Below are 27,998 nucleotides of genomic sequence, written 5' to 3'. Positions count from 1 at the left end.
TGAGGGCAAAGACTGATTTTTTATTGGATTTGGCTTTGACGAGTACTGACAAACCCTGCAGACACGAATACAAAGTTATTGTAAACAAACAGGCCTTGCCAGCAGTCAGGAAAATTCAGAGAAAACACACACACACTAGTCAAAAGACAGATTCAATTCCATATTCCTTCCAACACTAGCAACTGCTTCCCAATTTTCTTTATGCTTTTCTTTGTGTTTTCAGTTCAGCAAAAGTTAGAAGGGATAATAGACTTGCAAAGTGTGATACCAAATTGTACAAAACCGATCAGTGCTACGGGGTAAGAGGAAGGATGGTCACTTCATAAGAGACGGCAAGATCGCCAGCATTCATTTAAATTATTTCCTTTTCTGGACTTCCCAGTCCCCCTGGCAACTTTAGCTGGGAAAATAACATGCACCCAATAGAAAACTCGTATTCTAAAGACACTTTCCTTATGTGATACATTCTTGGAGTGTGTGGAATGAGAATTTTTTAAAATTGTATTTTTTCTTTCTTTGTTGCCAAAATTTAGGCATTAGAAATAAGCCACAGTAAACCTACTGAGCTTACCCACAAAACGGAGTAAGTCAGTACAGATTCAGAGAAGGACAGATGGAATCCAAGACACAGTGTCACTCCTGGGCTCCGGTCCCCAGGCAGGACGTGCCCAGGACGCCCCACTGGGGCCTCAGGAGCGACAGATGACACATCAGAGCGAGGAAGAAAGCCCCCGCCCTCGACTGCAGGACAAACGAGCCATTTTTGCCGTTGGATGTCTTGCTAAGACATCTTAACATCGTTGGCTCATACGGCCCATTTGGCTACATGACCCATCCTGAACGCTGAAATGAAAATTGTTAGAAAAATAATTTGACCAAGGATAACGAAGCATTTTTTTAAAAAACAAAAAGTTAAAAAAATCTGAGTATTCAAATCGAACCCCTTCACGCTATCAGTTTTGGTGTCGATGGACTTTTACAGCAAAGGCAGCGCACTAAAAACCACGCAAGCACCGCAAGGTTACAGTGACTATTAACAGCACGACGTTAATGATTTCTTTCCTCGTGGCCTGATTACGATAAAGCTTTATTAGAGGGCGGGCAAAGAACAGAGTTCGCACGTCCTCCTTCTCACCAGGGCCCCCGCAGGCCAGCCCGCCTGACCTGCAAGTTGTCCGCTGCGGTCTTTGCAGAGGACCCCACCCTGGTCACGTGATCGAGCAAACCAAAGTCACACCAGCTCTGCAACCCCAGCGAGGCCCTGTCACCCCAAGTCGCAGCTGGGACCGCCAAGGCAACGCTGGGGTCCTCTGCTGGGGAGTAGCGAAGGGGGCTGGCTTGGGTTGTGGTGAGAAACCGGGGCTCCTGCACAGGGGGAGGGAGAAGGCCCGACCGAGGTCCTTCGAGCCAAGAGCTGAAACTACGTCCCCCGCAAATTCTGCACCACCTCCTTAGGGGTGTAAACTCCACACAGAGCCGGAAGGGGCCCCAGGGGCTTCTCTAAGGTTTCTGGGTCTGCGTGCCACCTGCCACTCAGGCTCGAGGGACAGACGCGGCTTCCCAAGACAGATCAATCACCTAGCCAGCACTGCTCCAAGCTGCATTTCTGCTTTTCCAACTGAAGTCTGAGCGCCTTCCACCCCTGATTGCTGTAATTAACTAAAATCAGAGCTTTATGAGAATCTGTAATTGCAAGCTTCAACATCTGAAAAAAGGTAGCTACGAACAAATAAATAAGCACAGACAATCCTTAAAGGCTGCTGCTTTTGCCTTCCAGCGGGAACCCAGGTTTCAGACACGGCGGCCGCGCGTCTGAAGACACGAGTTGGGACTCAAGATGGGGAAGCTGCTCTTGGGGCCGCCAGCCACGGAGGGTGTCGGCTCACACAGCACGAGGACCCGGGCGCCCAGGGAGGACACCCTAGGCTGGCCCAGAGGTAGGAAACCAGGCCAAGGCAAAGGGAAGGAAGTGCCTGACCCCCGAGGGCAGAGGCTCTTCTCTCCCGCCCCGGTGCCCCCACTTGCAGGGTCACCCCCGCTGAGCACGTACCGCAAGCGCGTAGAAAAAGCGCAGCGCTGCTGATGTGGTTACAAGTCACCTCTACCCCAAACCGCCAAACATCCCCAGAGCACGGGAACAAAGCCCTACATGCTTTGAAAAAGGAAAAAGACAGACTGTTAGACCCAAGACCACCAGAAAACCAGCCTCGCTTGGCAGGTCCACACGCGCTGGGCGGGGCTGGCGAGGCGCTGCGCCCCGGGGTGCTGCCGCGCGGCGTCAGTGCAGGGGGACCGGGCAGCGTGGTCTCAGCCCACGGGCCTCGCCGCCACGGCCGGGAACACCCGGGGAGCGGAGCGCTCGAGTACGAACCTCGTCTGCAGCAGAAGCTCAACCCAGACGCCCGCGGCCCCGCAGCTCACCCAGAACCTCGTACACACAGCTCATGGGAATTTATAAAACAATAAAAAGGCCCCACCTTTTAAACGTTATAATTTATAGAATACTCTGTACAAAAGCAGTCTCTGAAAGGACTGACTACCCTAGAAGAAGTCTATGGCCGTCGGCCTCCTCTTGGGCGTGCCGGTCAGCGGCTTCCTGGCCCCCAGAGGCGTGCTGGCCGGCGAACTGCTGGGGGTCTTCAGCACTCCGTGGAGAGGTCTCTGCTCAGGGTTGAAGGCCACCCGGGAGGGGCCCGTGGGACTGACCAAGATGCTCTTGTCCGTCTTCTTAAATTCTGCCCCGGATGAAAGCAAGGCCACAGGTTAACAGGGCAGCACGCCTCCTCCGTCCTGCCGATCCGCCCACCGCGGCGCTGCCGGCAGCACAGGCTCCCGCAGGCCCCGAGCTGCGTGCCCGCTCCCGGGCAGGGCGCTACCCTCGCCAGGCCCGCAGAGAGGGCCAGAGGGCCCGGGAGGAAATGGAGCCACCAGTGAGGCTCCTTCCCTCGGGGGACTTTAATCCTCCACGGAAAATGCCCTGAGGCCGCCTGCATTGATGTCAGGGGAGCGCCAGGCGGGCCAGGTCACAGGGGCTGGTTACGGAACATGGGCACTCAGTGAACCCCCAGTTTGGGTCTGGGATGGACCCCAGGTTTAGACAGTTGAAGGAGGAGCCTTTCCTTCCTGGTGGATTTGTTCCCCCCATTTTCTCCAGTGCTGAAGATGAGAGCTCCTCAGGTCCTCTCCAGACAGCCCCTCCCTTCTGCACACGTGCGCGCGCACACACACACGTTTACTTGCGGTCCTTACAAATAGCCAGGACCTAAACTCATTACGTACCTGTAAAAACCTTGCTTTCCTCCTTTGAAAGACAAAGCAAGGCAAGAATCACACCCCTATTGAAAGCGGTATGACGAGTGCGCCCCTCCTCCCCTCTCCCCCCGGGCGGGCAGCCTGCAGACCTTCGCAGAGGCAGGACAGACCGCCAGACCGCGGGCCGACAGGGCTTCAGAATCAGGGCAGGCAGGCCTGGAAGCCAAGGCCCTCCTGGCCGCCCCGTGAGCAGCCCAGCGGGGGGCTGCCTGCTGACTCAGCAACGGGCCCAGGCCCTCCCTGCCCCGCAGAGCCGACACCGACTCACCCGCCGTCGTGTTCCTGTTCAGCCCAAACGTCACCTTCTTGGAGCTGGACGGCGTCCTGTGCGGCTGCAGAAGAAAACGACACCGAAAGGAGCAAAGGACAGCGGCCCACGAGAGCCCATGGGGGCTGCGTCGCAGGCCCAGAACTGGCGGGCCGGCCCCGCTCTGCAGTAACTGCCTGTCGCTGGGGCCCCGGGGAGGAGAGCAGAGCAAAATTACGGTGCTTGAAAACTCCCGGGAACAAGAGAAAGCTCACCGTTAACTCCGTCCACCTCGTCCCAGAGCCCTGCCGTGACCTCGTAAGGGGAGCGATGGGCCCGCTCCTGTCACGGAACCTGACTTCTGGAGGCAGTGGCCGGGCACTTCCCAACTTCCTGTGCGGGAGGGCTCCAAGCGGACTGGATGTTCTAACAACTCATCAAAATTAAGGAACTGCTTCCTATCTGACAACTTCTTAGAAGCGTCCCTGTTCTGCATTAGGAAGCACTTTGTCAAATCCTTCTTAGAACCCCAAAGTTGTGTGAATCCCACAACTCTACTTTATACCATCTTTCCTTTACTAGCAACATTTTAAGAGAGGGACTTGCCTTGTGTGAGTCTTGAGTCATTGAACAAATATCCCTAAAATACCTTCAAAGAAACACAGGCAGCGGTCACCCTGCTGGTTCGAGTGGGTGCTATTTAAATGTGAACTCGCCGGGGGTGTCCCCGGCAGGCCGGCTCAGCCCGCCTGCCACAGCGGCTCCACCAGGACCTGTCTCCTGGAGGTGGACGGGACGCACCCCCGCGGCCTGGCCCGGGCCCTCGGCACGGCTGGCCCTGCCTTCCTGAGCCCTGAAACAGTGGCCGCCCTCTCCCACACCGTGACGCGCTCTGACCACTCCCCTCGTGTCCCAGGCAGATCTGCAGACCCACACTCCCCAGAGCTTCCGTCCTCCCCCTCGCTGCCCAGTCCCGCGACGCCTCGGACACAGCACCCCAGTCCCGCCGACGCGGAACGGTGTCACCAACGGCACCCCAGGCTCCCCGCTGAGCTCTCGGGCTGTCCAGGGCCGGAATGGCTGCCTGAACAAGGCCGGCACGCCACGGGAAGCAGCGGAGGCCAGAGGCGGGGACCAAGGCCAGCGCGCAGAGCCCCTGTCCGCGCCTTGGGTGGCTGTGGTGGGCTGGGGGGTGGAGGGACAGCGGGCGGGTACCTGCAGCCCGGGGCCTGGCGAGGTGGCGGCCCCGCTGCCCTTGGCCTTCCTGAAGAACAGGGGCTTCGGGGAGGAGGAGGCGTCAAACTTCACGAAGTCCTTCTGCGTCCTCAGCTGCTTCTTCAAAGGGCTGAGTGCCCCACTGATCCCCTGTGTGCAGAGGGGTGAGATGGGTGTCACACACCTCTCCCCCTGGGAATGCAGGAAGCGAGCAGACACAAGGCGGGACCCGCTTACCAGCTCACCCCAAGCCCCCCGTTTCCTGCTCCAGGTGCGCAAGCACCTTGCTCCCTGAGCAGACGCCACACACACACACGAATGCCCTCCTCCCCACGCTGGCACCATGCCGACGGCCAGCGGTCTACCTTCTCAGCCACGAGAACCCATTTTTACCCATCTTCAAACTTATGCCCATGTTCTGAAGATTTCTGCCTCTCCGAGACCATCTACTAAGCAGTAATTCACTCTCTCATTTCTGATCAGACAGCACTGCCCACGGAAAGCTTGGCACGGGAGGGAGAGTGAGAGCCACCAGGTTCCGTGGGTCCGTGACAGGCAGACACGGAGTGTCCCCTGGATGTTTTACACTGGCAATCCCACGGCCGGCCCCACCCTACTCCTGGGGTCTCGGGGGCCTGGGAAGCCCAAGGCAGCCACCGGTGGTTTCGGCAAGTCCCCGGTGCTCCTGGCCAGGACCCACGATGTCGCACACGTGGACAAGACACGCCACCCCTTGGGGAGGAAAACCTCCCTCGACCCTGTGACTTACTTAGCAGCCACTCTGATCCTCCCCGAGGAGGGCTACTAGGGGCCACAGAAATGAGACTCGAAGAAGGAAATTCCTCTGATATTCTTGGTGAAGAAAGAGCATCAGTGACTAGTGGGTGAAGGGCAGAGGCTGCAGAGCCCAGAGAAGGTGACACAGGTGACATGGCAGTCAGGGAAGCTCTGAGGTGAGAACAGACTTCCTGAACCCCAGCTGCGTGCCCTGCTCCCCTGGCTCAGAGTGAGTCCGGGCCCACTTAGGGACCCTGCACCGCGAGGCCTGGAAGCAGCGCGGAACCCGGTCCACACAAGCTCTGTAGACAAGGGCCTTGATGTCGTAACTGCTGCAAAGCAGGGGATGCAGATACACACGCTGGGCAGGGGTCAGCTAGGTCGTTCTGGAAAGGGCCAGGGAGTGAACGGTTCCGGCTCTGCAGGCCGTGAGGCCTCCGTCACACTCCTCAGCTGTGCCGCGAGAGGCAGGAGCAGCCGGGCCGGCACAGGAGCCGCCGGCGGGCTGTGTGCTAGGGAGACGACGTCTGCCAACCACTGGCACAGATGCACTGCACGTCCAGAGAGGAGGGGGTGAGACGCAGACCTAGAGCCCAGGTCCCTGTCTATAGGTGGCTCTAGAGATCCAAGTAGACAAAAAGTTTTTTCATTAAAAACATCAGTGAGGGGGCTTCCCTGGTGGCGCAGTGGTTGAGGGTCCGCCTGCCGATGCAGGGGACGCGGGTTCGTGCCCCGGTCCGGGAGGATCCCACGTGCCGTGAAGCGGCTGGGCCCGTGAGCCGTGGCCGCTGAGCCTGCGCGTCCGGAGCCTGCGCTCCGCAACGGGAGAGGCCACAACAGTGAGAGGCCCGCATACCGCAAAAAACCAAAAACAAACAAACAAACAAACAAAAAAAAACCATCAGTGAGACAAAAGAATTTGGGGCTTCTGCCTTTGCCAAAGGCGCCCAGGACTGGCCATGAGTTGCAAAAGAAAAATGAGATCCGCGTGTGATGGAGACGCATACCTGCCTGTTTATCTGCTGGGACTGTGGCCACGGGGACAGTTCCCCAGCCTGAGGCTGGCCCCGCCCTGGCCTCTGCATAGCTGGAGGGGAAGCAGGGGAAGCCACCGAGGTGGGTCACTGCTTGCTCCTTGGCAGAGGCTGTCCGGAGCCAGGACCGCTCCCTGGGCCAGAGGCTGGCTGTCCCCTGCCCTGCCCACCCACGGGGCCGAGGAGGTAGGGCCCCGACACTCCTGCCCAGAAGCTCCAGCCCCCCCCCGCCCTGGGCCCGGCCGCCTCACCACAGCCTGGACGAGCTTGACCCCTCTGTGCTCCAACTTCGACATCTCTTTCATTTTCTTCCTCTTTTTCAAAATGGCGGCTTTCTGAGCAGACGGGTCGTAGAGGGCAAGGCCGCCGGGCTCCCCGCTGCTTTTCTTCAGTTTCCCGCCCTGGGGCAGGATGGCAGGGCAGTCCCCTCTGTCTGCTGGGCTCGCCGGAGGGCCCTCCCTCTGGGGCAGGGGCCAGGCCGGCGTGGGCGGGACGCTGCCGTTGACCAGGAGGCCCCCGAGCTCCCGCCTCCTCTTGAGGACGGGGCTGCCGCCAGCCGGGGCCGCTCCCTCCGGGCTCTCCACCTGGACCCTCAGGCTCCGCTTCCTCAGTCGCTTCCGCCTGCTGTGCACGGAGGCGGGCTCCGAGCAGCTCTGCTCCCGGGGGCCGGCCGAGGCCACCGTCCCCAGCTCGGCCGCGCTCGCCTCCTGGGCTCTTCTGGGACCGGCCTCCGGCTCCGGGCTGCCATTCCGCTCCGGGCACGTGGCCTCACCACCGGGCCCTAAGTGTTCGGGCCGCAGGTGGTTCTTCTTCTTCTTTTTCCTTTTTCTCCTTGGAACACTGCCTGCGCTCTCCTCTTCCTCGGCAGGAGAGAACTTGGTTCCTAGAGACACAAACCGGTCAGTGAGCACCCCGGTGCCCAGGCCACCCGGCCGGCCTTGTGGGGGATCCCAGGGCACGTCCCCACCGTCTCCCAACAGGTCCTCCTCCGCGCCCTCGAACCCCGCGAGCTTCCTCACCTGGCCCCCCTCTTCCCTGCCCCAGCTGTGACCGGAAACCTTCCTAAGTCCTGCTTTGATATAAATGGATCTGAAATAGTATTCAGATTTCTACTAATTTTGAGGCCCAGACCCAGACCCAGTAATACAACAAATGCTCCAAAGGGCAGTGTCCACCCAGCATCTCCACGTCCCCACCCGCTTTCTCCACTAGGAGTCAGTAAATGCCTTTATTTTAGGGAGGCTGCAACGTGGTTCCACAGGAAACAGGAAAACACTCGGACAGACTTTCTGGCTCAGCCCCTCAGAGCGACGGCTTCCGCTCTGCGATGACCCGGGCGGGTGGCAAAGGCAGTTCCCGCGCTGGCGCCCTTTCACCCCCACCCTCGCGGACTGCAGGCTTTGGGGCTCACCTTTCTCTCTTTCCGTGTCCGCCTCCAGTAGTTTGTTCCCTTTCTTCTTATGCCTCCCTTGACTGAGGGTTTGGTCATCTTCGTCAGCAGAAGTGTCCTCAGCAAAACTGAGGTGAGAGATACTGCCTGCTGGACACCAAAGCCCCTTCTGTCAGCTTTCTGAGACCGGCACTGCTCTGTCCCCAGGGCCTCCGAGCCACGCCCCTCCCCACATCACGCGGGTAGTTTTAACCCTGATTTCTGCCATAAGGCCCTCACTACTCCTCCGACCCCAACCCGAAAGCTGGGACACAGGAAGTAAAGACTTAAAAACGCTTTGTGGGGACTTCCTTGGTGGCACAGTGGCTAAGAATCCGCCTGCCATGAAGGGGACACGGGTTCGAGCCCTGGTCCGGGAAGATCCCACGTGCCGCAGAGCAACTAAGCCCGTGTGCCACAGCTACTGAGCCTGCGCTCTGGAGCCTGTGAGCCGCAACTACTGAGCCCACGTGCCACAACTACTGAAGCCCGCGTGCCTAGAAGCCCATGCTCTGCAACGAGAAGCCACCGCGATGAGAAGCCTGCGCACCGCAACAAAGAGTAGCCCCCGCTCGCCATAACTAGAGAAAGCCCGCGCGCAGCAACGAAGACCCAACGCAGCCAAAAATAAATAAATAAATACATTTATATATTAAAAAAAAAAAAGCTTTGTGGGTCTCTCAGCTGAGGCAAGGGACCGCAGAGCTGGGGTGACAGCCTCCACACCTCAGCCAGGTCTGCAGGGCCCTCCAATTCTGAGCTCCCCGCGCGCACGAGGGACGGGGGCAGCAGACCGTCCACTTGGCTCAAAGGTAACCAAGCCCACAGGCAGCAGGGCCCCTGGGGGATGACTGATCACACGGCAAATGAAAGGGGCTCTGAGAGATCACCGTGTCTTCTTCGTGAAGAATCCACCCCGCCCCGGGGCTCAAGCCCTCGCCCTGGCGCCCACAGGGAGAGCCCACGGCTGGCACCGCGGGGGTCTCCGGACGCGGGGTGGGGGGGCGGCTGGAACAGGCCCAACGCCGGGTTCTGCGAGGGCCTCGGCTCGGCTGAGCAGGCTAATTTCTCATGCTTCCAATTCGTGTCTCCCAGGCCTGTTTTTCAATATTGGGCACAAGTGCCCTCTGTGGGGTCCACGCTTATTAAGAACGTCACCGATTATAATCTTCTCACTTTCCTCACCTTCAGAGAGAACTTGGAATCTGAAACAGAAAACAAGAAAGGTTCCTAGAGAAACCCCGTCTTTCTGTCTTCCGTACACATAGGCACCAACGTTTTAAAATATAAGTGATACTTGTCTTTTCTTAAAATAAAACCTTTATTGAGATATAATCCACATACTAAACAATTCACCCATTTAAAGTGTACAGTTGAATGTTTTATTATCAATATATTTGTATCGAAGCACAGCTGATTTACAACGTTATTAATTTCTGCTATACAGCAAAGTGATTCAACTGTACACATATACACATTTTTTTACATTCTTTGCCGTTACAGTTTATAATACGAGATTGAATACAGTTCCCTGTGCTCTACAGCAGAACCTTGCTGTTTTCCATTTCCTCTATAGAAGCTTAAAGGGTGAGCGATATTTGGAGTTTGTTACCTCAGCTTCCTTCTCTTCTAGAAGGGGAGGTGGAAGAGGAATGTGGTGTGAGGCGAGGGCGAGAAACAAAGGACAAAACGGCCCTCAAGTGTCAGCATGTCACCAGCGACACGAGGATCTAAAGATTTGTCTTGGCACATCCAAATCAAACGAGGAGATGAAGAAATGAAAATCTCAAGGCTGAAGAAGCTTACATCTCTACCTACATTCAATTCTCTGCTTTGTTACACAGCCTAGCTGTGTTTTGTTCTACATGACCGCTGCGTTACAACAAAAGGATGTCTGGGCCGTGGGCCGCGAGGGGGGCGTGTGTGCCGCGAGGGGGCGTGTGTGCCACGAGGGGCGTGTGTGCCGCGAGGGGGGCGTGTGTGCCGCGAGGGGGCGTGTGTGCCACGAGGGGGCGTGTGTGTGCCGTGGGGGGGCGTGTGCTGTGAGGGGGCGTGTGCCGTGAGGGGGCGTGTGTGCCGCGAGGGGGCGTGTGTGTGCCGTGGGGGGGCGTGTGCTGTGAGGGGGCGTGTGCCGTGAGGGGGCGTGTGCCACGAGGGGCGTGTGTGCCGCGAGGGGGCGTGTGTGCCGCGAGGGGGCGTGTGCCGTGAGGGGGCGTGTGCGCCGTGAGGGGGCGTGTGTGCCGTGAGGGGGCGTGTGCCGTGTGGGGGCGTGTGTGCCGCGAGGGGGCGTGTGCGGGTGGGGGGCGGGTGGGGGGCGCGTGGGCTGCCCGGCAGCGCCGGCGAGCGGACTGGCCCGCGTGCAGCTGCGTGTGGCGGCTGCGAGCCCGGGCCCCCGGTCGCCTCCCCGTGCCCCAGCTCGCTCATCTGTGAGACGGGGCGGTGGCAGGAGCTGTCCCGGGCGCCCTCCTGAACATGCACTGATTTATGCGCAGTGCTCAGAGCAGGGCCGGCTCACCGCGTGTGACCAAGGGCAGCTGTTGCCTGTCATCAGTCACACGCCCTGGGGCTGCGCGGTGAATCACCTGCATGGCTGTAATGGCGTCACCACCACGTTCCTGGCAGACAAACTGGGAGCTGGGGGGCGGGGAGGGGGAAACAGCTGAACCGCCATCCCAACCACACTGCAATTTCTTGATTAGTAGACTTTACACACTGTCCACAGGCTTCCTCCTACATCATCACGAGACAGCTAAGAGGTGCCTTTAGCTGCCTCTGCAGAATGAGCTTGAGGGGCAGGGGAGTGGCTGTCCTTACAGAAGCTCTCAGTTTACGTGTGGGTGCTGCAACACTATGAGTAATATCATTAGAGGACCGAGAAAAAAGCTCAGCACGGCGACAGCTCATCTCCTGCCAAGAAACAAAAGGGCTGGACTTGAACACGAACGACGATAGGTGAAACCTTCCCCGATCACTTACTTTTTGATCAGCTTGGAGAGACGTTTCCTGTTGAAGGGAGGGATGTTTTTCCTGCTGGTTATTTCCAGGAGTCGGTCAGCAACTGCCTTGTAGTCAAACTACGTGAGAAGAAAAACTAAACATCAGCCCGAAGCACAAGGCTGCCTGACTTTGAAATCATGTCAACTAGAGACAGGAAACCTAGAGCCTGGGATTCTGGAAGCATCCCCCAACAGGATGGTGCACACAGCATGCCTAAGGCCTGCCAGCCACAAGCCTACGCACTGCCTTTGAAAACTTCCTTCTATTTGTTCTCAGAAGAAGCTACTTTTTATTTGTTCTATTTCTTCCTTCTGAAAATTTCGTTGGGCATGCTGTTCTGTAAATTTCATCTAGATGTTCAATTTGGACTTGGTAACGTAGTAAACCTCCTTTATCTGAAAAGTACCATTGGGCTCGCTTCGTGGTATGGAACAGATCTTAGTAATTCAGGCCAAAACAGAACACTGACATCTTTCAAATTGCCATCATACTTAAATCTCTTTGTCTCCAATAAGCTCATTACAAGAAAGGCGACACCAGTGATCGAGGGATTAAAAACAACCTTACGCATTAGGCATGTGGTTTAACCAGCTCTGACCCTAATCTCCCAGCAGCCAGGCGGCTCCACAGCAAACCTATATTCTACAAAAAGCAACACCTGCTACCAACCTGGAGAAGCAGCCCGGCGTCCTCCACGCTTCCGCCGCCGTCCCGTCCATCTTCCTCAGCGACTCCCTCTTTTCTGGAGTGATATCTGCCCGGTGCTATCAAGGAACACATCCACAGACACCACTCAAATACACGGCCATGGCTACCCCCCAAAGGAGCCACCCACCATCCAATTAGGTGCCTCTTAGTGAAAAACAACATTTCTCTTTCTTTTATTAAAAAAAAAAAAATTATTTATTTATTTGGCTGTGCCAGGTCTTAGTTGAGGCACTTGGGATCTAGTTCCCCGACCGGCAATGGAACCTGGGCCACCTGCATTGGGAGCTCGGAGCCTTATCCAGTGGACCACCAGGGAAGTCCCAAAACAAATGTTTCTTTTTCTTTTTTCTTTTTTTTTTTTTTTTTTTTTTTTTTTGTGGTAGGCAGGCCTCTCACTGCTGTGGCCTCTCCAGCTGCGGAGCACAGGCTCCGGACACGCAGGCTCAGCGGCCACGGCTCACGGGCCCAGCCGCTCCGCGGCACGTGGGATCTTCCCCGACCGGGGCACGAACCCGTGTCCCCTGCATCGGCAGGCGGACTCTCAACCACTGCGCCACCAGGGAAGCCCCCAAAAAGAACATTTCTTTACAGACAAAACGCTGCAAGTACATTTATAACATCTCCCAAAGATGTTTTGGTTTTTTAGTCCTGGGACATAAAAAAAAAAAAAACCAAACACCTGGGAGAAATCACACATTTTGCCTTTTAATTACCTCGTAGACAAAATCCCACTGTGGAGTGCAGTGGAGGTGGACAGGAGACCTGTGGGCCGGGGCTCAGGCCAGTGGGAGGAGGGCAGACAGGGTCTGTCCCTAATCTCAGGAAAGCTGAGGCTGTGGTGAACTCTCGACAGTAGGACACTGACTCTCAGGGAGCCGCCTCAGGAAACACAACAGGCTGATGTTTACGTGACTCTGGCATTTAAGAAATAATCCAAAGAGCATCAAAGCCCATGGAGAAGCAGACAGAAATTACTACTGAAATCACACAAGCTCCCAAAGGTGTCTCTGGAATCCTATCAGCTCCTGAGTGGTGTGGCCTCAGGGCAGAGCCCGGAGAAGACTGGGCGGGTCCCACAAGCATCTGATGAGAACCTGGGGGGGGGGAATCTTGGGAAGCGCTCAGGGAAGAGGGGGAACGAAGGGCTCTAGTTCAGACACAGCCGTGGCAGGAGAGCGCCAGAGCCGAGTCAGAACGCGCTCAAGGCCACTCAGTGAGTTGTCACTCGTGCTGAACTTACAATTAGAATATTTTATCTTTTCTTTTTTAAAGATTTGTCTTTTCCTGACTAAAGAACATATGATCATTGAAGAAAACTTAGAAAAAAACAGACAAAAGTACAAAGAAAATAGAAATCGCCCACAATTTTGCCACGCAGGGCTAGCTCTTACCACCTTGGTACATACGTACGTGTTTATATGCATATGTCTAAATATACAAATCAGGCACCTTCTACACAGTTTTCTGGTCCTGCTATAAAAAATGTTTTTAAATTATATTTTCTCTATTAGTTTTTTTTTTTTTTTCCGGTACGTGGGCCTCTCACCGCTGCGGCCTCTCCCGTTGCGGAGCACAGGCTCCGGACGCGCAGGCTCAGCGGCCATGGCTCACGGGCCCAGCCGCTCCGCGGCATGTGGGATCTTCCCGGACCGGGGCACGAACCCACGTCCCCCGCATCGGCAGGCGGACTCTCAACCATTGCACCACCAGGGAAGCCCTCTCTATAGTTTTTGAAAACTTTCCTTTTCAGTGACTCTAGAACGTTTCAAAAGAGTGGGTACAACCTGAACTAGCCCTTTTCCTGACACCGTGGCACCAAGATGCTGAAAACCTACGTGAGTTCTGATGAGGCTGCATTTTAAATGCCCCACGCAATTCCCATGGGTACAAACAGCACTGAGAACAGGGTCCATCCACAGTGGTTATTTACACACCCGAAGAAAAAGAACCTTGGAGGAACTCGGAGACAGAAAGGAGAGCTGCAGAAGCAAGCGTGCGCTCCCGATGCAACAGTAAATCACGTCTCCCGTCAGGGATCCTCTTACAGACACGAGGCCACATTAAGATTTCTAAACACGTCAAAAAAGCCGAAGGAATTCCCTGGCAGTCAAGTGGTTAAGACTGGTTAAGACTTGGTGGTTTCACTGCCGAGGGCCTCGGTTCAATCCTGTTTGGGGAACGAAGCTCCCACAAGCCTTGCAACGCAGCCAGAAAAAAAAAAAAAAAAAAAGCTGAAACAACAAAAACACACAAAACCCAAAGCAACGGCAATGAACATGACAAAACCCCCGAAGAAAGCCCTGAGACCCTGGGAACTGCAGAACTGTGCATGAGCCCCAGTGTAACCACGGGCCCTGGACCCGAGTGTCTCAACACAGCCCTACTTCCTTTCTCAGGTGGCGGCCAAGGCAGAGGCACCTCTGATGACTTGTGGGGTGTAGTCAGTGGGCTGGCAACGAACGTATTAAAAAGCCTTCCTCTGAGTGAACTTTACCTAAGAAAGACTCTTCAAGTGAATTCTGTTACCTGTTTTCTTTCTACTGATTGCTTTTCTCCACGTCATCTCACTTCCAGACGTCTCTTCCTCAGAGAGGCCACGGTCACCCACTTTGGTCTTCTGTCCCTCGACCGACTCTTCGGGTGCAAAAGGCGGCTGATCTACAATGACTTCAAAGACACCCCTAGCTATAGTCTGTACCAGAGTCTGGCTGAGGGCGGAAGCACAGCAGAGAGAGTGTGGTTAACAGGCGGCCTGGACTTGGTTCCCTAAAGGAGCACAGAGGGCCGGGGGGTGGAGGAAGTCGCCGCACACCCCGTCCAGCCCCCCGGGGACCCGCGTTTCTGACCACACCCCCGCGCCAGCCAGCTGCAGCCGCCAGGGGCCAGCTCGGCGCCGTGCGCCCAGGCAGAGGGACCGCAGGGTGGGAGGACGCCCGGGCGATGGGAGGGCGAGGTTCCTGGAGCCGCTGGGGGCCCCAGCCACGACGCAGAGCTTCCTTCCAACGCCGCGCAGCTGTTCTCAGCTTTGGAGGGCCTGTGCGCCATGCTTCACCTACAATTTTACCACCACCTCCCATAATGAAGCACCGACGGAAGCAGTAAAAACGCACGTGGACTACTTACTCCTTAGTCTTGGCGGCCACCTTGCAGAATGGGTCAATAAACTTGAGGTTCTGATCGGCCAGCAGCTGTAATTTAGAAAGAGGAAAAACAATGAGGGGGATAAAAAGAGCCTTTCTCCTTTCTGATGCGTCGCGGAGAAAGGAACCATTCGCATTTCTCACACAGACTGCATCAGACCAACACGTATTTCACAACACCCGAAACACACTCCGCTGAAGGTCATGGCCGCCATCCAGCCACCTGGGCATCGCGGTGCAGTGACCAGAGAAGACTGCCCCTCCCAGCACTCCCGACACATACTGCTTCCTCCACGGAGACGTCCTACTCAGACACTGGCAGACATGGAGGTGAAGGAATAAGACACAAACGCTCTCACCGCAGGACACTCGTGGAAGAAGAGCAAACCGCTCACTGCTCCGACCCCCAAAGGCAGGTCATCACCCGCATGCTAAACATTGTGTTTCCTTTCTAGCCCTTTGTCTGCTCACAGGTGAACATACACTTAAAAAGCCACACCATTTGCCCAGCTTTGTCTGGGGCCTTTTTTCCCTACTGCTTTTTATTTTTTGGCTGCACCTCATGGCTTGCGGGATCTTAGCTCCCCAACCAGGGATGGAACCCGTGCACCCTGCAGTTGGAAACGCCAAGTCCTAACGACTGGACCACCAGGGAAGTCTCCCTACTGATTTTTCTTTTTTTTCTTTGCGGTACGCGGGCCTCTCACTGCTGTGGCCTCTCCCGTTGCGGAGCACAGGCTCTGGACGTGCAGGCTCAGCGGCCATGGCTCACGGGCCCAGCCGCTCCGCGGCACGTGGGATCCTCCCGGACCGGGGCACGAACCCGTGTCCACTGCATTGGCAGGCGGACCTTCAACCACTGCACCACCAGGAAAGCCCATCCCTACTGATTTTTAAAAATAATTAATTAACGAATTTATTTTTGGCCGCGTTGGGTCTTCGTTGCTATGTGTGGGCTTTCTCTAGCTGTGGTAAGCGGGGGCTTCTCTTGTTGTGGAGCACGGGCTCTAGGCACGCAGGCTTCAGTAGTTGTGGCTCGCGGGCCCTAGAGCACAGGCTCAGCGGTTGTGGCGCACGGGCTTCAGTAGTTGTGGCTCACGGGCCCTAGAGCACCGGCTCAGCGGTTGTGGCGCACGGGCTTCAGTAGTTGTGACTCGCGGGCCCTAGAGCACAGGCTCAGCAGTCGTGGCGCACGAGCTTAGTTGCTCCGCGGCATGTGGGATCTTCCCGGAGCAGGGCTCGAACCCGTGTCCCCTGCGTTGGCAGGCAGATCCTTAACCCCTGCGCCACCAGGGAAGTCCCCCCTCAATGCTTTTTAAAAACTCAACATCACAAGCATTTCCTCATGTTACAGAATCCTTCGTTGGACTGCATAAGCTGGTTTCAATTCTGTTTTAGAAGACTGCCATGTACACCCTTACTGCATACATCTTTATCCACATGACCCATCAGCTGCTTGGGACACGTTCCTAGATGGGGAAGAACTACGTCAAAAGAAGGGCTGACCCATCATGCTGCTCCTGTGGCCGGTAACCCTGAGCGCCAGCAAGCAGCACTCTCTCCGCCAGCTCACGGAACATTCAGAGCAGGGCCAAGGCCCCGCCTGTTCGCGGAAGCTGTGGCCACGTTACACTGCTGCAGGGTGTCTGCCCACTTCTTACCTCTTTCCCTCCCACCTTGGACAGTTCACCCAGATAAATATCAATGAAGTGGAATTTCACTCCGTTCGGAGACTGACTCTCAGGATGTAGGATCTCCTTCATCAAGACGTCCAGGAAAAGCTTGATTCGGCTACAGGAAACAACACACACGGTTCTGTTAGCCCCAGCTGCCAACACCCTCTCTTCCCCCAGAGACACTGGCAGCACTCTCGTGCCCCCCTGCTTAGCAAGCAATGCGAGGCGAAGAAGGTTTGACAACCACTGAAACAAGAATAAAATGCTAACTGTCACGTGTGCTCAGATCTGCTGGATTTGAAGTTCTTCATGCATAAGCATGTTTTGCTCTTGGTACGCAGAGTGGAAGGCGTGGATCAGGCGATCCAAACTTGTTAACTGAAAGACCTGAAACCACACTATTGCCTTCGAAGTTTTAAGGCCCCCAAACGCTAACCCATATCGTTTACCAACCTTTCTTCCCAGCCGTTTCGCTTCAGAACTTCAAAGGACTGCCTCAGGACCAGACGGATCAGCTACAGAGACAGACAACTTTTGTTACAAAGAAAAGGAAAGTGAGAAATGTCCATCAGCTGAGCAGAATGCCCGGTATAGCCTGCGTCCCCAAAGCGGAGACGTCTCCACAACCATATTTAGCTTCTAGACCCAAAACTGTTCACTAAGGATGCCCGCACGAAACAGACGGCTCCGAGCACATGTTCCAGTGCTCTCCGCTGGTCACCTTACCGTACACCACACCAACCAACCTTGGCACGGCCCGCCAGCTGCCGCCCGCCCCTGGCCCCGAGTAGAGGGGCCGTGGCCCCGCCCTCACCATGTGGTACTTGTCCAGGCGCAGCCCGTCGACGTCCGGCCACTCCCGGTTCACGGTTTGCCAGAAGGTCTGGATGAACAGGTGCTCTGCAGTGAACAAGAGGCTCTGAACGCTTGGTTTACAGGGTGCCATGTTACCACAGAGCAAGAAAGTAACCAAGGGAAACAGACTAGGATTGCTCATTCACTCTTCTCAAGAATTCTTGGGCAGCTAGAAAATCTGGTCAGTAACTAAGTATATGCTCAATAAGCTCTTTTACATTTTTAAATAAAAGCATATTTTAATAACAGGAAGGTTGGTAACATCTTAATGTTCAACTTGAATGCTGTCTGGAGAGTGTTTCAACATCCACTGCAAGGCCACGTTTCTGTTAAAAATCAAAAGATTTCCTGAGCCACAGCTACTGCCCCTTTTTCAAAGCCCATCTCTAGCTAACAGTCAATCCAAAGCCATTAATTCTGATGAACGCTTGGAGGGTCCATGTAGAAACTCGGCTTTTTTTGTTTTTCATGTTCACTGTCAGCTGGGTGAGGCCTAACAAAACATCCTATTTTTCTCTTCCGAGCCATGAAATTAGCACTTTTTCACCCCAAAATAATTTGGTTTTTTGGCTTTACCTCTTTTTGCACACTTCTCTCTTGACATATGAAAAGCTACAGTATACTCCATGTGTAGAATTTTGGTCCTTACGAAGTCAGCTGAGACCCTGCTAAAATCCAGAGAACCACTGAGGGTTAATAAGGCCAGTGGATGGCTGTGTTCTGAGGAGGGCTGAGCAAAAGAAGCGAATTCTGCTTTCTCTTCCTCTGTAACTTATCAAAGCCTGAATGTCTCAGAACTAATTAATTCCTCCCTTTGTTTACTCTTTTTGGTCAAGAGGGGTTACTTCATAGCTTGTCACCAGTGATGACCTTCAATGGCTCTAGTCTTAAGGAGGATAAGCCATCCTCTGCATCCAGAGGTTACAGCAAACACCAGCATATTCACACACAGCCTCTTAAGAGTGCTAAAGTAAATCGGGATTTGGAAACTCTGGAGGACTGCTGTTTCCTAAAATATTTTTTTGAAATTTCTGACATGCCAGATGGGGGTGTCCCACAGGACACCTCCTTCGTCACCCTCTCAGTGTGTTTGACAGTTTCCCCATGGGATGGTGTGTCGCCTGACATTTACACGCTAGCAGCCCAGGTTCACGTGAAGCTAGCCCACTGGAAAAGGGAAACTTTGAAGGAAGGAGAAGAAACAATATTGACTAGATTTCTTAGGCAAGTTACCAAATGTGATGAACAAGGAAGTTTTGAAAGCCATGAAAACGTCAGGACTTACGGGCCTCTGAGTTGTTAACAACATGGATGAGTTGGGAAATAGTGGTCGCTAGCTCCTCCTGCAAAGGCGGGGTTGGGGAGAAACATCGGGGTTATTACGTGGTACCACTGACACGACAGCATCACGGCCTGAGGGGAGGGCTGCCTCTAGCTCTTGTTCTCAACGTCACTTCCACTAAGAAGAGTGTAGCTGGGTATCTGGATTTCATCAAACGTGAAATTCCCAATTTTGACGGACCACTGTGCCAACTCAACATGCCTCTGAGAACCGTCTAAGCCGCACGCTTACACACGTCATCTGTAGCTATGCGCTCAAATGACCTACAGAAGAAACACACTAGCTGTCAACAAGTCCTGGCTGTCCAAATACAACTGGAGTTGAGATTCCATCCAACCCCCCAAATAATGGAGACACAGGTGCCAACGAGGGGGAGCTGCCGGCAGGCCGACACCGGGACGGTCACTCCACGAGGCTCCGTGTGGAAACAGGAGGTCCTCTCGGTGGCTCGCTCAGAGGCAGGCTGCAAAGGCAGGGCGGTGGGAGAGGCGAAGGGCAGCCAATGCCACGTGAAGAGCCCGTCCGGTGGAGCCACACAAGCTCGCTGGGGAGAATTTGGTGTCTCGGTCTATGAAGAAACCTGCCTTGGGGAGTGTCAACAAAATAACTGTTTATGCGTCACAGAAGGAAAGAACAATCCTTGTCGATACTACCTGGACTCTAGGCTTTCTTATGCATTTTAAATGAACTCCCAGACTTGCAAGTGATGTTCCCTTTCCTCTGTCTTCTTCCTCCACTAAAGCTGTCGGTTACTGTTACTCTGAACGTAACTTAAAAATATTGTGCTCCGTTATCCTACTCAAAACATGCTCAGTGGAATAAAGGCAATAAATCAAAGTGAGTCATTCCACAGCTGAGGGGAAGTGGCAAAGCCGCACGGTAAAAGCCAGCCGAGTAAAAGCTGCCCACGACGTGTCGGGGGCTGCAAACAGCGTTCCCTAAGGCTGACCCTCTGCTGTGACAAAGGCAGGCCTGCTTTTCCACGTCAGAACGGAGCTCTTAAAGCGTCCACACCATCTTCTTGGCCGGTTTTGGTGGCGGGGCTCGGCGTGCTCGGCGGACGGGGTCCAGGCGAGCACGCGCACCAGCGACAAGCCTCGGCTGCCTTTGCGGGCGGGGCCGTCGGATCTGGGGCCGCCGCTCACTCGACAAAGACACTGCCCCCAGCGTGGGGGCCGCCCGCTCCCGGGCGCCCGCTTAGCTGGGGCAGAGGTGGGCCTGGAGCCAGGGTAGCCCACAAGATCTTAGACTGGTGCCATGCTGGTTTTGACCGCAAATAATAAAAGATATAACGGAAACTTTAAAATAAGTAATGTAAATAAAACCTACCGTGGAACCTATGAAACTGTGACAGAGAAATAACAAATCGAATTTATGTGTCTTCCTTGCTCTTTGAAGAGATAATTAACCTCACCGCTTGCATCCCCCTCTATATGGACAAGAGGTCAGAAAGCGAACCCTCGAGGCCATGGTTTTCAGTTTGTTTCCATACATTAGGGATGTGGATACAGCATAAAATGGGCAGGTCTCTCATCCAACTGTGCCAAAAATCCAGTCACATGACAAAGGGAACTGTAGGTTACCTGTAGAAGGGGTTCATTCTGCACCCACATGCAATAGAAGAGCCCTTTCCATATTTTTAGAAGTTCTTCTTGGCTGAAACCTCCTAGAGGGTAAAACAGCATAAAAATCTTATTTTAGAGTCCAAACATTTCCTTTCTAAGTTTAGAACTGCCACATAAGCCGTGAAAATAATACTGCATACGTTTTCATTCTTTCACTTGCAAATGTCTTTTTAAATTTGAAACATACATTTTCTTGCTGTTACAAAACAAACACACATAAATTAGGCAGTTTTATCAGCTATGGAGCAGGGCGGTAGTGGTGGCGTGTTCTTATTCTCTGAGGAAAGAAGCAAATGTCATCACAACAAAACATTAACTAATTCAGTGGTCATTTATGAGTTCCCCCAAGCGGCCCTCTGCCTAAAACTAGCACCTCACCCTGCACACCAACATTTTCACTGGTCTTGCAAAGCAAAACTGCAAATCCTACAAAAGATGAAGGATTTGCTTAAGTCCCGTACAACCAGCCCAGGGACACTGGCAAAGCTTTGGCATAGTTTTGCGAAGATGACCCTTTCAAGGGTCATACATTCGGCTGCACCTTGATCTCCCTCTCTCCTGGCTACAGTTTTCATTTACTGGGCAAGCGTAGTCTTGTTTTAAGTGGCATCACCCTGGTCAGCCTTGTTCTCACTCATTATTCAAGGCCCCCACCTCTGCCTGAACCGCCTATGGCCAAGCCACAAGTTGCACACAGACTTCTGTCTCCTGGGTGGACCCCAGGTGTCAGGGAACAATTGCTGAGTACGATAAGAACCCACAAAATCAGGTAAGTGTACACCCTTGCAGTTTCCAAGCCTATGGAGAACAGAATCCTCGAGCCTTGATGCCTGTTACAAATGGTCATTATTAATATTTCACTGGAAGGTACTAGGAAGAATCTTTTGGAGCAGCAAAGGATAAACCAGGTGAATGTAAACAGGTATGTATTTGGAATCAATGTGATTTCAATACTCCAAAGCATAATTAAGTTAAAAGTGACAAAGAGATCCCTTTCGATAGAATGAGGTTTATTTATTTTATTCAGAGTATGCTTTCGAGCTTTACAGGTATTGATTTCCAAGTTACTAAAGACCTTTCTCACACCAACAACTTCACTATAGTGCATTTTGATTCTCTGTGATGGGCTCTCACTTCACCAGAAACTACAGTAACGTTGGTTTATTAAAGTGCCTTTCCTTTAGGGGTCGGGCGAGTGATGTGCCAACTGGTTTCCTCCCCATCTCGTGATAAATAAGCCACACCTGTGACTACACAGCCATCGTGGGAGCGATAAGTTCCACCAGAGCAGAGCCAACTGCAGTCACAACCGTAGCGACGCTGTCACAGTCACCTGTGTTTTTAACGAATCACGTTAAGACTAATGAATTAGGGGACCTGGGCAAGGATCATCGATGGCCGCTGAAACATTCGGGGAAAAAATACCGAGGAGCGTCACAGTGGATGAATCAGACCAACCACACCCAGGCCCGTTAGACGTCCCATGTGATGCAACAGAAAGAACACAGCATCACTGGTTAAGTGTTCTCTCAAAAACGAAAAAGCTAATCTACACCACTTCAAATCTTAACCATTAATACTAGTTTGCAGGAAATACAGGGGTCAGAGGAACATGTCCAATGAGACCATGGGATGCAGCCAGCAAAACCCCAGATGTCGGAAACTCTACAGGACAAATGACCCAGTTCCTCCAATGAACAAACTGCAAGGGAAAAAAAGGTGGATAAGCCTGCTGGAATTTAAGATCTTTGTAGACATACCGACCAAACGCAATGGGTGGGTCTCGTCTGGATTCTGATTTGTCATAAAGAATCTATGGAATCATGGGAACAACTCGACAGACTGGCTATTTCATAGCAAGGAAAAATGTTCAGAAGGTGTGATAACGGTGCTGTGGTTAGGTTAGAAGGGTCCCTATCTTAGAGATGCACGCTGAGGTATCAGGAGATAAAATGAGGTGCTGGGGGTTTGCTTCCCAAGAACCTCGTGGGAAGGAGGAAGTGGGCCGATGAGACAACCCGGCCGCGTAATTAACAAATACTTAAGCAAAGTACTGATATTTGAAATGACGTACTTGAAATATTCCTTCACTAAAAGAAGAAAAAAAAGAACCGCATGAGATTGTCAAAATGTTATCATGGGCTGTCTTTCTTCTTTTTACCGTTTAGAAAACTCATCATAATGAAACTGGAAAAGCACGACCACTGATGAAACAGGATTTAAATGACACCAGTTCCTGCATGAGGCTTGGAACTCGGCATCCTTGTTTTTGCCAAGCAGCTACACGGTCTCCCCCTCCAGCGCTGCCCCGCTTCAGGGCAGGGCTGGGCAGGGCTCACCTACATGGCGGGAAGCAGCCAGCTGGGCTTATGCCAAAGCAGCAGGAATCCCCTTGGCCACAGGGCTGGCGCGAGAATGGACTGGTCGCCCCGCTGCCGGGCAAGAAGACCCTCTTGCTGAGGCCTTCGGAAACACTCTCGACCTCTCCCAGGAGGCTTGGAGGGAAGACACGGCTTGGACCCTGTCACACGGCTGGAAGCCTGTCTGAGAACGGCAGCGCCCGGCGTGGGGGAGTTGTCTGCAGAGCAGCTGGGCTCTGGCGCCATCAGGGGGGCCCCTGCATAAAGCTGCGCTTTGGTTTTTTCCCCTGAAAACGAGTGTGGCTTTTGGATATTCTGTCAAGTTCCAACTGAAAAGGAGTCCTAACCAATAAGAAAGAACATTTATGGCAAAAGAGGTCATATACTCTATCAGAGCACACAACTGAAAGTGGCTTGTTCACTGCTTCCCAAACCCGGTCGCCCCCCTCCCCCGCGAGGGATCACTGCCCTCTGCCTGGTGGCATCTTTCGTGTGCGTGTTTACACAACACTCCTGTGTGATGCAGAAACGCACGGGTGTGTGTGCTCAAGCTCAGAAGCCTTTCCACTTAAAAAGAGCACAGCGTGTATTCGTCTCCAGATGGCTTCTCTAAGGGCAGCAGCAGGTCAAAGCGCCTCTAAGTATCAGGCGAGGCACCCAGACGTCTCTGGAGAACCCACACCTGTGCCAGGCAGCCGTGTGCTAGGATGCACTGCAGAGGCCCTTGTGAGGGAAAACAGCAGATTTCGACAAACTGACAGGTGAGAGCAGATCCTGGACGGCGGGCAGGAAAGGGGCTTGGACGTGAAAGAGTATTCTGACTCTCATCCTACGTGCAGCGACCGAGTACAGCGGAAACGAAGCACGGTCAGGCCCCGGTCAGCTCCTTCCTGGCTGTCACTCCTAGGAAGGCCTTGAGCCTCCTGTTCCTCACCTGTGACACGTGTCAGGTTCATGCTTAGGGTCAAAACTAAGTGTACAAATGAGAAGCACGTTGTAAGAGCAAAGCACTACGTGGTGGGTGGGTATCACTGTGATCGTCCCATGTTCTCTGCCCATAGCCTAGTTGAGCTCGTCTCCCTTACGAAACACCTGTTTCCCAGATATATATATAAATCCCTCATTTTCACCCAGGAATTTAACTGGTAAAAACAAGGTACCAATCTTTGAAGCATGTAAAGCAAAACAGAGAAATGCTCATCATCTAACTTCCTTCAAGGCCCTGAAGATGAAGCGTGACATATCTGAAGCAGTTTTGTCCCACAATTGCTTTTGGATTTGTCTTTTTTTCTTGGGGGTTGAGTTTCTTAAACTTAATACAACTAAGTTTCGAACAATAATATGGGTTTAGTTGCTTCAGAATGAATGAGGTGAACATGAAAGTGAGACGTGGATACAGCAAGTCCAACAGCTCCTCTCATCACCAATCAGCCCAGGAGGCAGCTCAGCTGGTAACACGTGACCCCACACCTGTGTGGAAATAGCCACAGCTCCCCGTTTCTCTCACTACTGAGTTGAGAGACCCCAGCCCTGCCAGGATGAAGGAACACTTGTTTCCCCCATTACTGCCACTGGCTCTAAGACACCATCAACTGTAAGATGTACTGTTATCTTATGTGCTGCCAAGAGAAAGCAGGAACACAAACGAAACTGTCACAAGGTTGATTTTAAAATTTATCCCAATTTTGGATGTGAAATGCTTAAAGCTGCAGAATGGCTAAAACAGGCAGAGATGCTTGTCTGTTCTGTTCACTGCTGCACTCCCAGTGTCAAGAGCAGTGCACGAAATAATAATAGCACAGAGGAGGTGCGCCACACGTTTGCTGAATATATGAACGAATAAACAGGGACGAAATGAGCCCTTGTGAATAAAACCATGGTTATTCTACAACGGTGAGTGACCAACAGGAACACTTCAAGTAGCAGAGCAACACTGAGTTGCTTTAAGTTCTACAAAGATTTTCAATTTGTTTTTGAAATCACGAAGCTCTCTATGTTGCTAACAGACAGCAAGAGTAAAATTTCAGACTGCCTTTACTATGCCGAAGACGACACAGAAGACTTGGGTCTGTCAGTGAGATTCACTGTCAGGCCAAGTTATTTCCAAACTTGTGTTTCTATTCTGACGAGCACAGCTGTGGCAGATAGTTTTATTTTGTCCCATCGTCACTGTCTAGACATTCACTTTGCAGTTACCTTTGGAAGGCCCGCTACATTCCCTGCAGTGTGGGCGCGGTGGTGAAAAGGAGTTCAGGACCAGTAACTCAGGCGGGATGGGCGCTAACCAGACCGGACCCCGGGCACTGGTACACATCCCCGGCCTCTTCCCCCAGCACCACCTTGGCATTTCGGACCCTGAGCCTGTTCACCAAAGGGGTTTGAGCACCAGGCTCTGTCTGGCTGCCTCAGCCCGAATGTACTGCATCTGGTTCCTCCTCTGTTCCTGTACACAGGAAGGCCCTCGTGTGTCTGGAGGTGCACCCACTTCCGGCTAGGAAAACAGACGGAAGCTTACAGTGTTTTGGGGGGAGAATGGCACATCTACTGATAATACGAAACAGTGTAGCTAAGTGCCACAACAGAGACATGTTGGATATCTCCAAATCCTAGAGGAGCAGGGTGAGGTGATAGGTAAGGAATTTAAGGGCAAGCGATGCTGAACTGAATGCTGGGAGTGGATCAAGGCTGGGAAGCTTTTCTGTGTGAACAGGAGAAGTGAAGGTAGAGGTGGTAAATGGTGTACTGTACACCAGCAATCTGTGTGGAGCAGTCACATAGGGGCTGAGGTGGGGAGAAAGAGAGGACAGATCACGGTCCGCAGACCTGGAATTCCAGGAAGGTGGTGGTGTGATCCGGCTGTTTCAGGAAGATGAGCCCAGGCTGGTTTGTGGAGCATGGGTTCAAGGGGGGCACAAATGGAGTTGTTAGATCAGCCAGGAAGTAAGCAAGTGCATAAGTCTAGATGAGATGGAGGGGCCTTCAGTCAGGGCAGAGTAATTCAGAAGAGGAGACAGGGAAGACCAAAGGACAGTGGATGCAGGGTGCAGGGAGAGGATGAGGAAGAGCAGTCCCTGCCAGTGCACGGGTCCAGCTAGAGTCTGACTGGAGGATGGAAACTGGCATCCAAAATAAAAGAGCACAAGAGACTTTCCCGGCAGTACAGTGGTTAAGACTCCGCCTTCCAATGCAAGGGGTGTGGGTTTGATCCCTGGTCAGGGAACTAAGATTCTGCATGCCGAGCAGTGCGGCCAAAAATTTAAAAAGACCATGGGCAGCAGAGAAGCACCAGAAGAGGAGGTTTCGGAGGGAAGAAAATGAGTTACTTTTGGGCATTCTGAGTTTGAGGACATGCAGGTGGAGATGTCAGGTGAGTAGGGCATATCTGAGCTGAAAACAGCAAAGGTCTGGGATAGAAGGTTAAAGTTAGGAACCTCTAGCATACATGGGATAAGAATAAATTAAATCTGTCGGGGAGACCCCTAACAGAATCGAAGTCAGAAAGCTTGGCTTCACTCCTCTTTCTAGCAGACTTCCCATGAAACTGTATGTTCTTTTTCCTGGGTAGTCTTTCGTGATTTCTCGTCAAAATAAAACAAACTAAGGATGTCAGTACACGGATAAATGATATCAATTCTTTCAAATAGACTCAAAGTACTAATACTAGCAATAAACAAATCAGACTTTATCTTAATGCAATCAAAACCTCCACTGCGTGCAGTAGTTCATGCCTTCAAGGGTTCACAGATCAGGTAACAAAATCCGTCAACGGCGCCCCACTGCAGTTAAAATCCAAACCACGAAGCCCCGTGTGACCTGGCCACTGCCTACTTTTTCAACTTCATCTGTTAACACCCTCACCCTCTCTTACTGACCTTCCAGCTCTTCCCTCTCGCCTCCTCTCAGACCTGTTGAACGTCACCCCGAGAGGCCTCCGTGGAACAGCCTGTACAGAGGAGCTGTCTCTTTCCTCGGTTTCCGTTTTCTTTACCTCACTTATACGAGCTCTGTTTCAGTTATCTATTTCTCCCTGGATTTCCTGGGACAATTTCCTCGAGGGTAGGGTTTCTATCTTCTCTCCTGTAACCCCAGCACCTAAAGGTGTTGGTCAAGTGAGGACAAAACCCAATGAAGAGCGCACCAGAAGCAAGCAGGAGCGTCCACTGGTCTAACATGCTGGCATGGGGTCGGACAGAACGGGTCTATTCTCAGCTTCCCCACTCGCTGTGGGAAGACCACCTAACCCTGTCGGCCGCAGTCCCTCAACGGTAGAACCGGACGAGACCCAGCAGGAAGCGGCCACAGAAGCACATGGAGGAGTGCGAATCAGTGCCGCAAGCTCCCCCCTCTCCGCCGGCTGCTCCCCCGGCCCGGCCCCCCTCCCCGCACGCCCCGGCCCACCCGGGGCTCCCCAGCCCCCGCCTCCATGTGCGCGGCGGACTGCCGGGCGCCCACCTGTCTCCCTCTGCGTCTTCACGCTGATATACTGGCGCAGCTTCTTCACCGCCCGGTCCCGGATGCCCTTCTCGTGGGACGCCAGCCGCTGAGCGAACTGGATCTCGGCCGGCTGCATGGCGGGGGCCATCGCGCCCGCTGGAGCATCCCCGGCCGCAGCCCGCCGCCGCCGAGCGCCAGCCGCCGTGCTACCCGGGCCGCGACTGCGCAGAAGGCAGCGGGGAGGGCGGCGGCGCGCGGGTTGATGGCGTCACAAAGGCGCCGAACGCCGCTCGCAGCGCGTTCTGTGAGCAAGCTCGGCTGCCTGGTCAGCGGGCGGACTCTCGCAGCTCGGGTTCGCGTCGCGCCTGCCCGGTTCCGCAGTCTCTCGGTCGCCAAAGTTCGGGGCCGTTGACTGCGAGGTTAGCCGGCACTGGGTGTTGGCCAGGAAGAGACGGATGGCCAGTGTTACGTCATCTAGCATTTCTGCGCCCACTCCACGGGGTCCCCATCCGATCGGCAGCTGTTCCCCGGGATACGCGGCACCGAGTCTTTAATCGCATTGGACTCCTCGGGCCGCCTGGGCGGGGCGGAGGCGAGGAAGAGAGGCTGCCCTTGGGGATTTTGGCGGGATGTTGTGGGCAGCCCTCTCTCCGGCCGCCGTAGCGGCGGCCGGGCTTCACCTCTCCGACCGGCGACCGCCAGTGCCCATGTCCCTGCTGCGAGGATTGGGAGCGTGAGCTTGCGGGCCCGTCCGCGGGCCTGGAGGGCACGCACGCCGGGGACGCGGCGGTGTCGGCTCGCGGCCGGCTTCAGACAGACGAAGTCCTAGTTGTGCGGGAACCGGTAC

General features: G+C 53.8%; 2 protein-coding genes across 13 annotated transcripts in view; one reads left to right on the top strand and one right to left on the bottom strand.

Moving 5' to 3' along the window:
* RRP1B (ribosomal RNA processing 1B) lies at positions 1-27,694 on the bottom strand. 3 transcript variants are annotated; one of them, XM_059064829.2, is made up of 16 exons: positions 27,170-27,694; positions 20,316-20,398; positions 18,676-18,733; positions 17,350-17,435; positions 16,989-17,050; positions 16,521-16,650; positions 14,843-14,907; positions 14,246-14,427; positions 11,681-11,775; positions 10,991-11,088; positions 9,200-9,219; positions 7,997-8,125; positions 6,837-7,468; positions 4,775-4,924; positions 3,581-3,644; positions 1-2,735 (listed from the first exon to the last, which is right to left on the bottom strand). In XM_059064829.2, exons 1-16 carry the CDS (start codon positions 27,297-27,299, stop codon positions 2,542-2,544), a joined length of 2,178 nt encoding a protein of 725 aa, XP_058920812.1. In that variant the 5' UTR covers positions 27,300-27,694; the 3' UTR covers positions 1-2,541. The 3 variants fall into 3 exon arrangements, with proteins under 3 accessions (XP_058920812.1, XP_066891300.1, XP_066891301.1); XM_067035199.1 differs by having other exon boundaries at positions 7,997-8,122; XM_067035200.1 differs by lacking the exons at positions 18,676-18,733; positions 20,316-20,398 and having other exon boundaries at positions 27,170-27,363.
* Positions 27,427-27,998, top strand: part of HSF2BP (heat shock transcription factor 2 binding protein) — an 85,008-nt gene continuing 84,436 nt past the window's right edge. For 3 of the 10 annotated variants that reach the window (XM_067035201.1, XM_059064810.2, XM_067035207.1), the window contains exon 1: positions 27,451-27,570. The gene's annotated coding sequence lies outside the window, so the exon portion shown is untranslated. Of the gene's footprint in view, positions 27,571-27,644; positions 27,995-27,998 lie in introns of those variants that run through there. The other 7 variants (XM_067035203.1, XM_067035209.1, XM_067035205.1 and 4 more) reach the window with 5 other exon arrangements.

Source organism: Kogia breviceps, chromosome 5 (assembly GCF_026419965.1).
Source record: "Kogia breviceps isolate mKogBre1 chromosome 5, mKogBre1 haplotype 1, whole genome shotgun sequence".
Lineage (NCBI taxonomy): Eukaryota > Metazoa > Chordata > Mammalia > Artiodactyla > Physeteridae > Kogia > Kogia breviceps.
This window is presented reverse-complemented; position numbering and strand designations above follow the sequence as displayed.

Coding starts and splice junctions, on each gene's coding strand:
- RRP1B (XM_059064829.2), bottom strand. CDS start 27,299: ATGGCCCCCGCCATGCAGCCGGCCGAGATCCAGTTCGCTCAGCGGCTG. Junction 17,436..18,675: donor TGTTAACAACTCAGAGGCCC/GTAAGTCCTGAC, acceptor TGTTCACTGCAG/AGCACCTGTTCATCCAGACC. Junction 17,051..17,349: donor GCCTGGACAAGTACCACATG/GTGAGGGCGGGG, acceptor CTGTCTCTGTAG/CTGATCCGTCTGGTCCTGAG.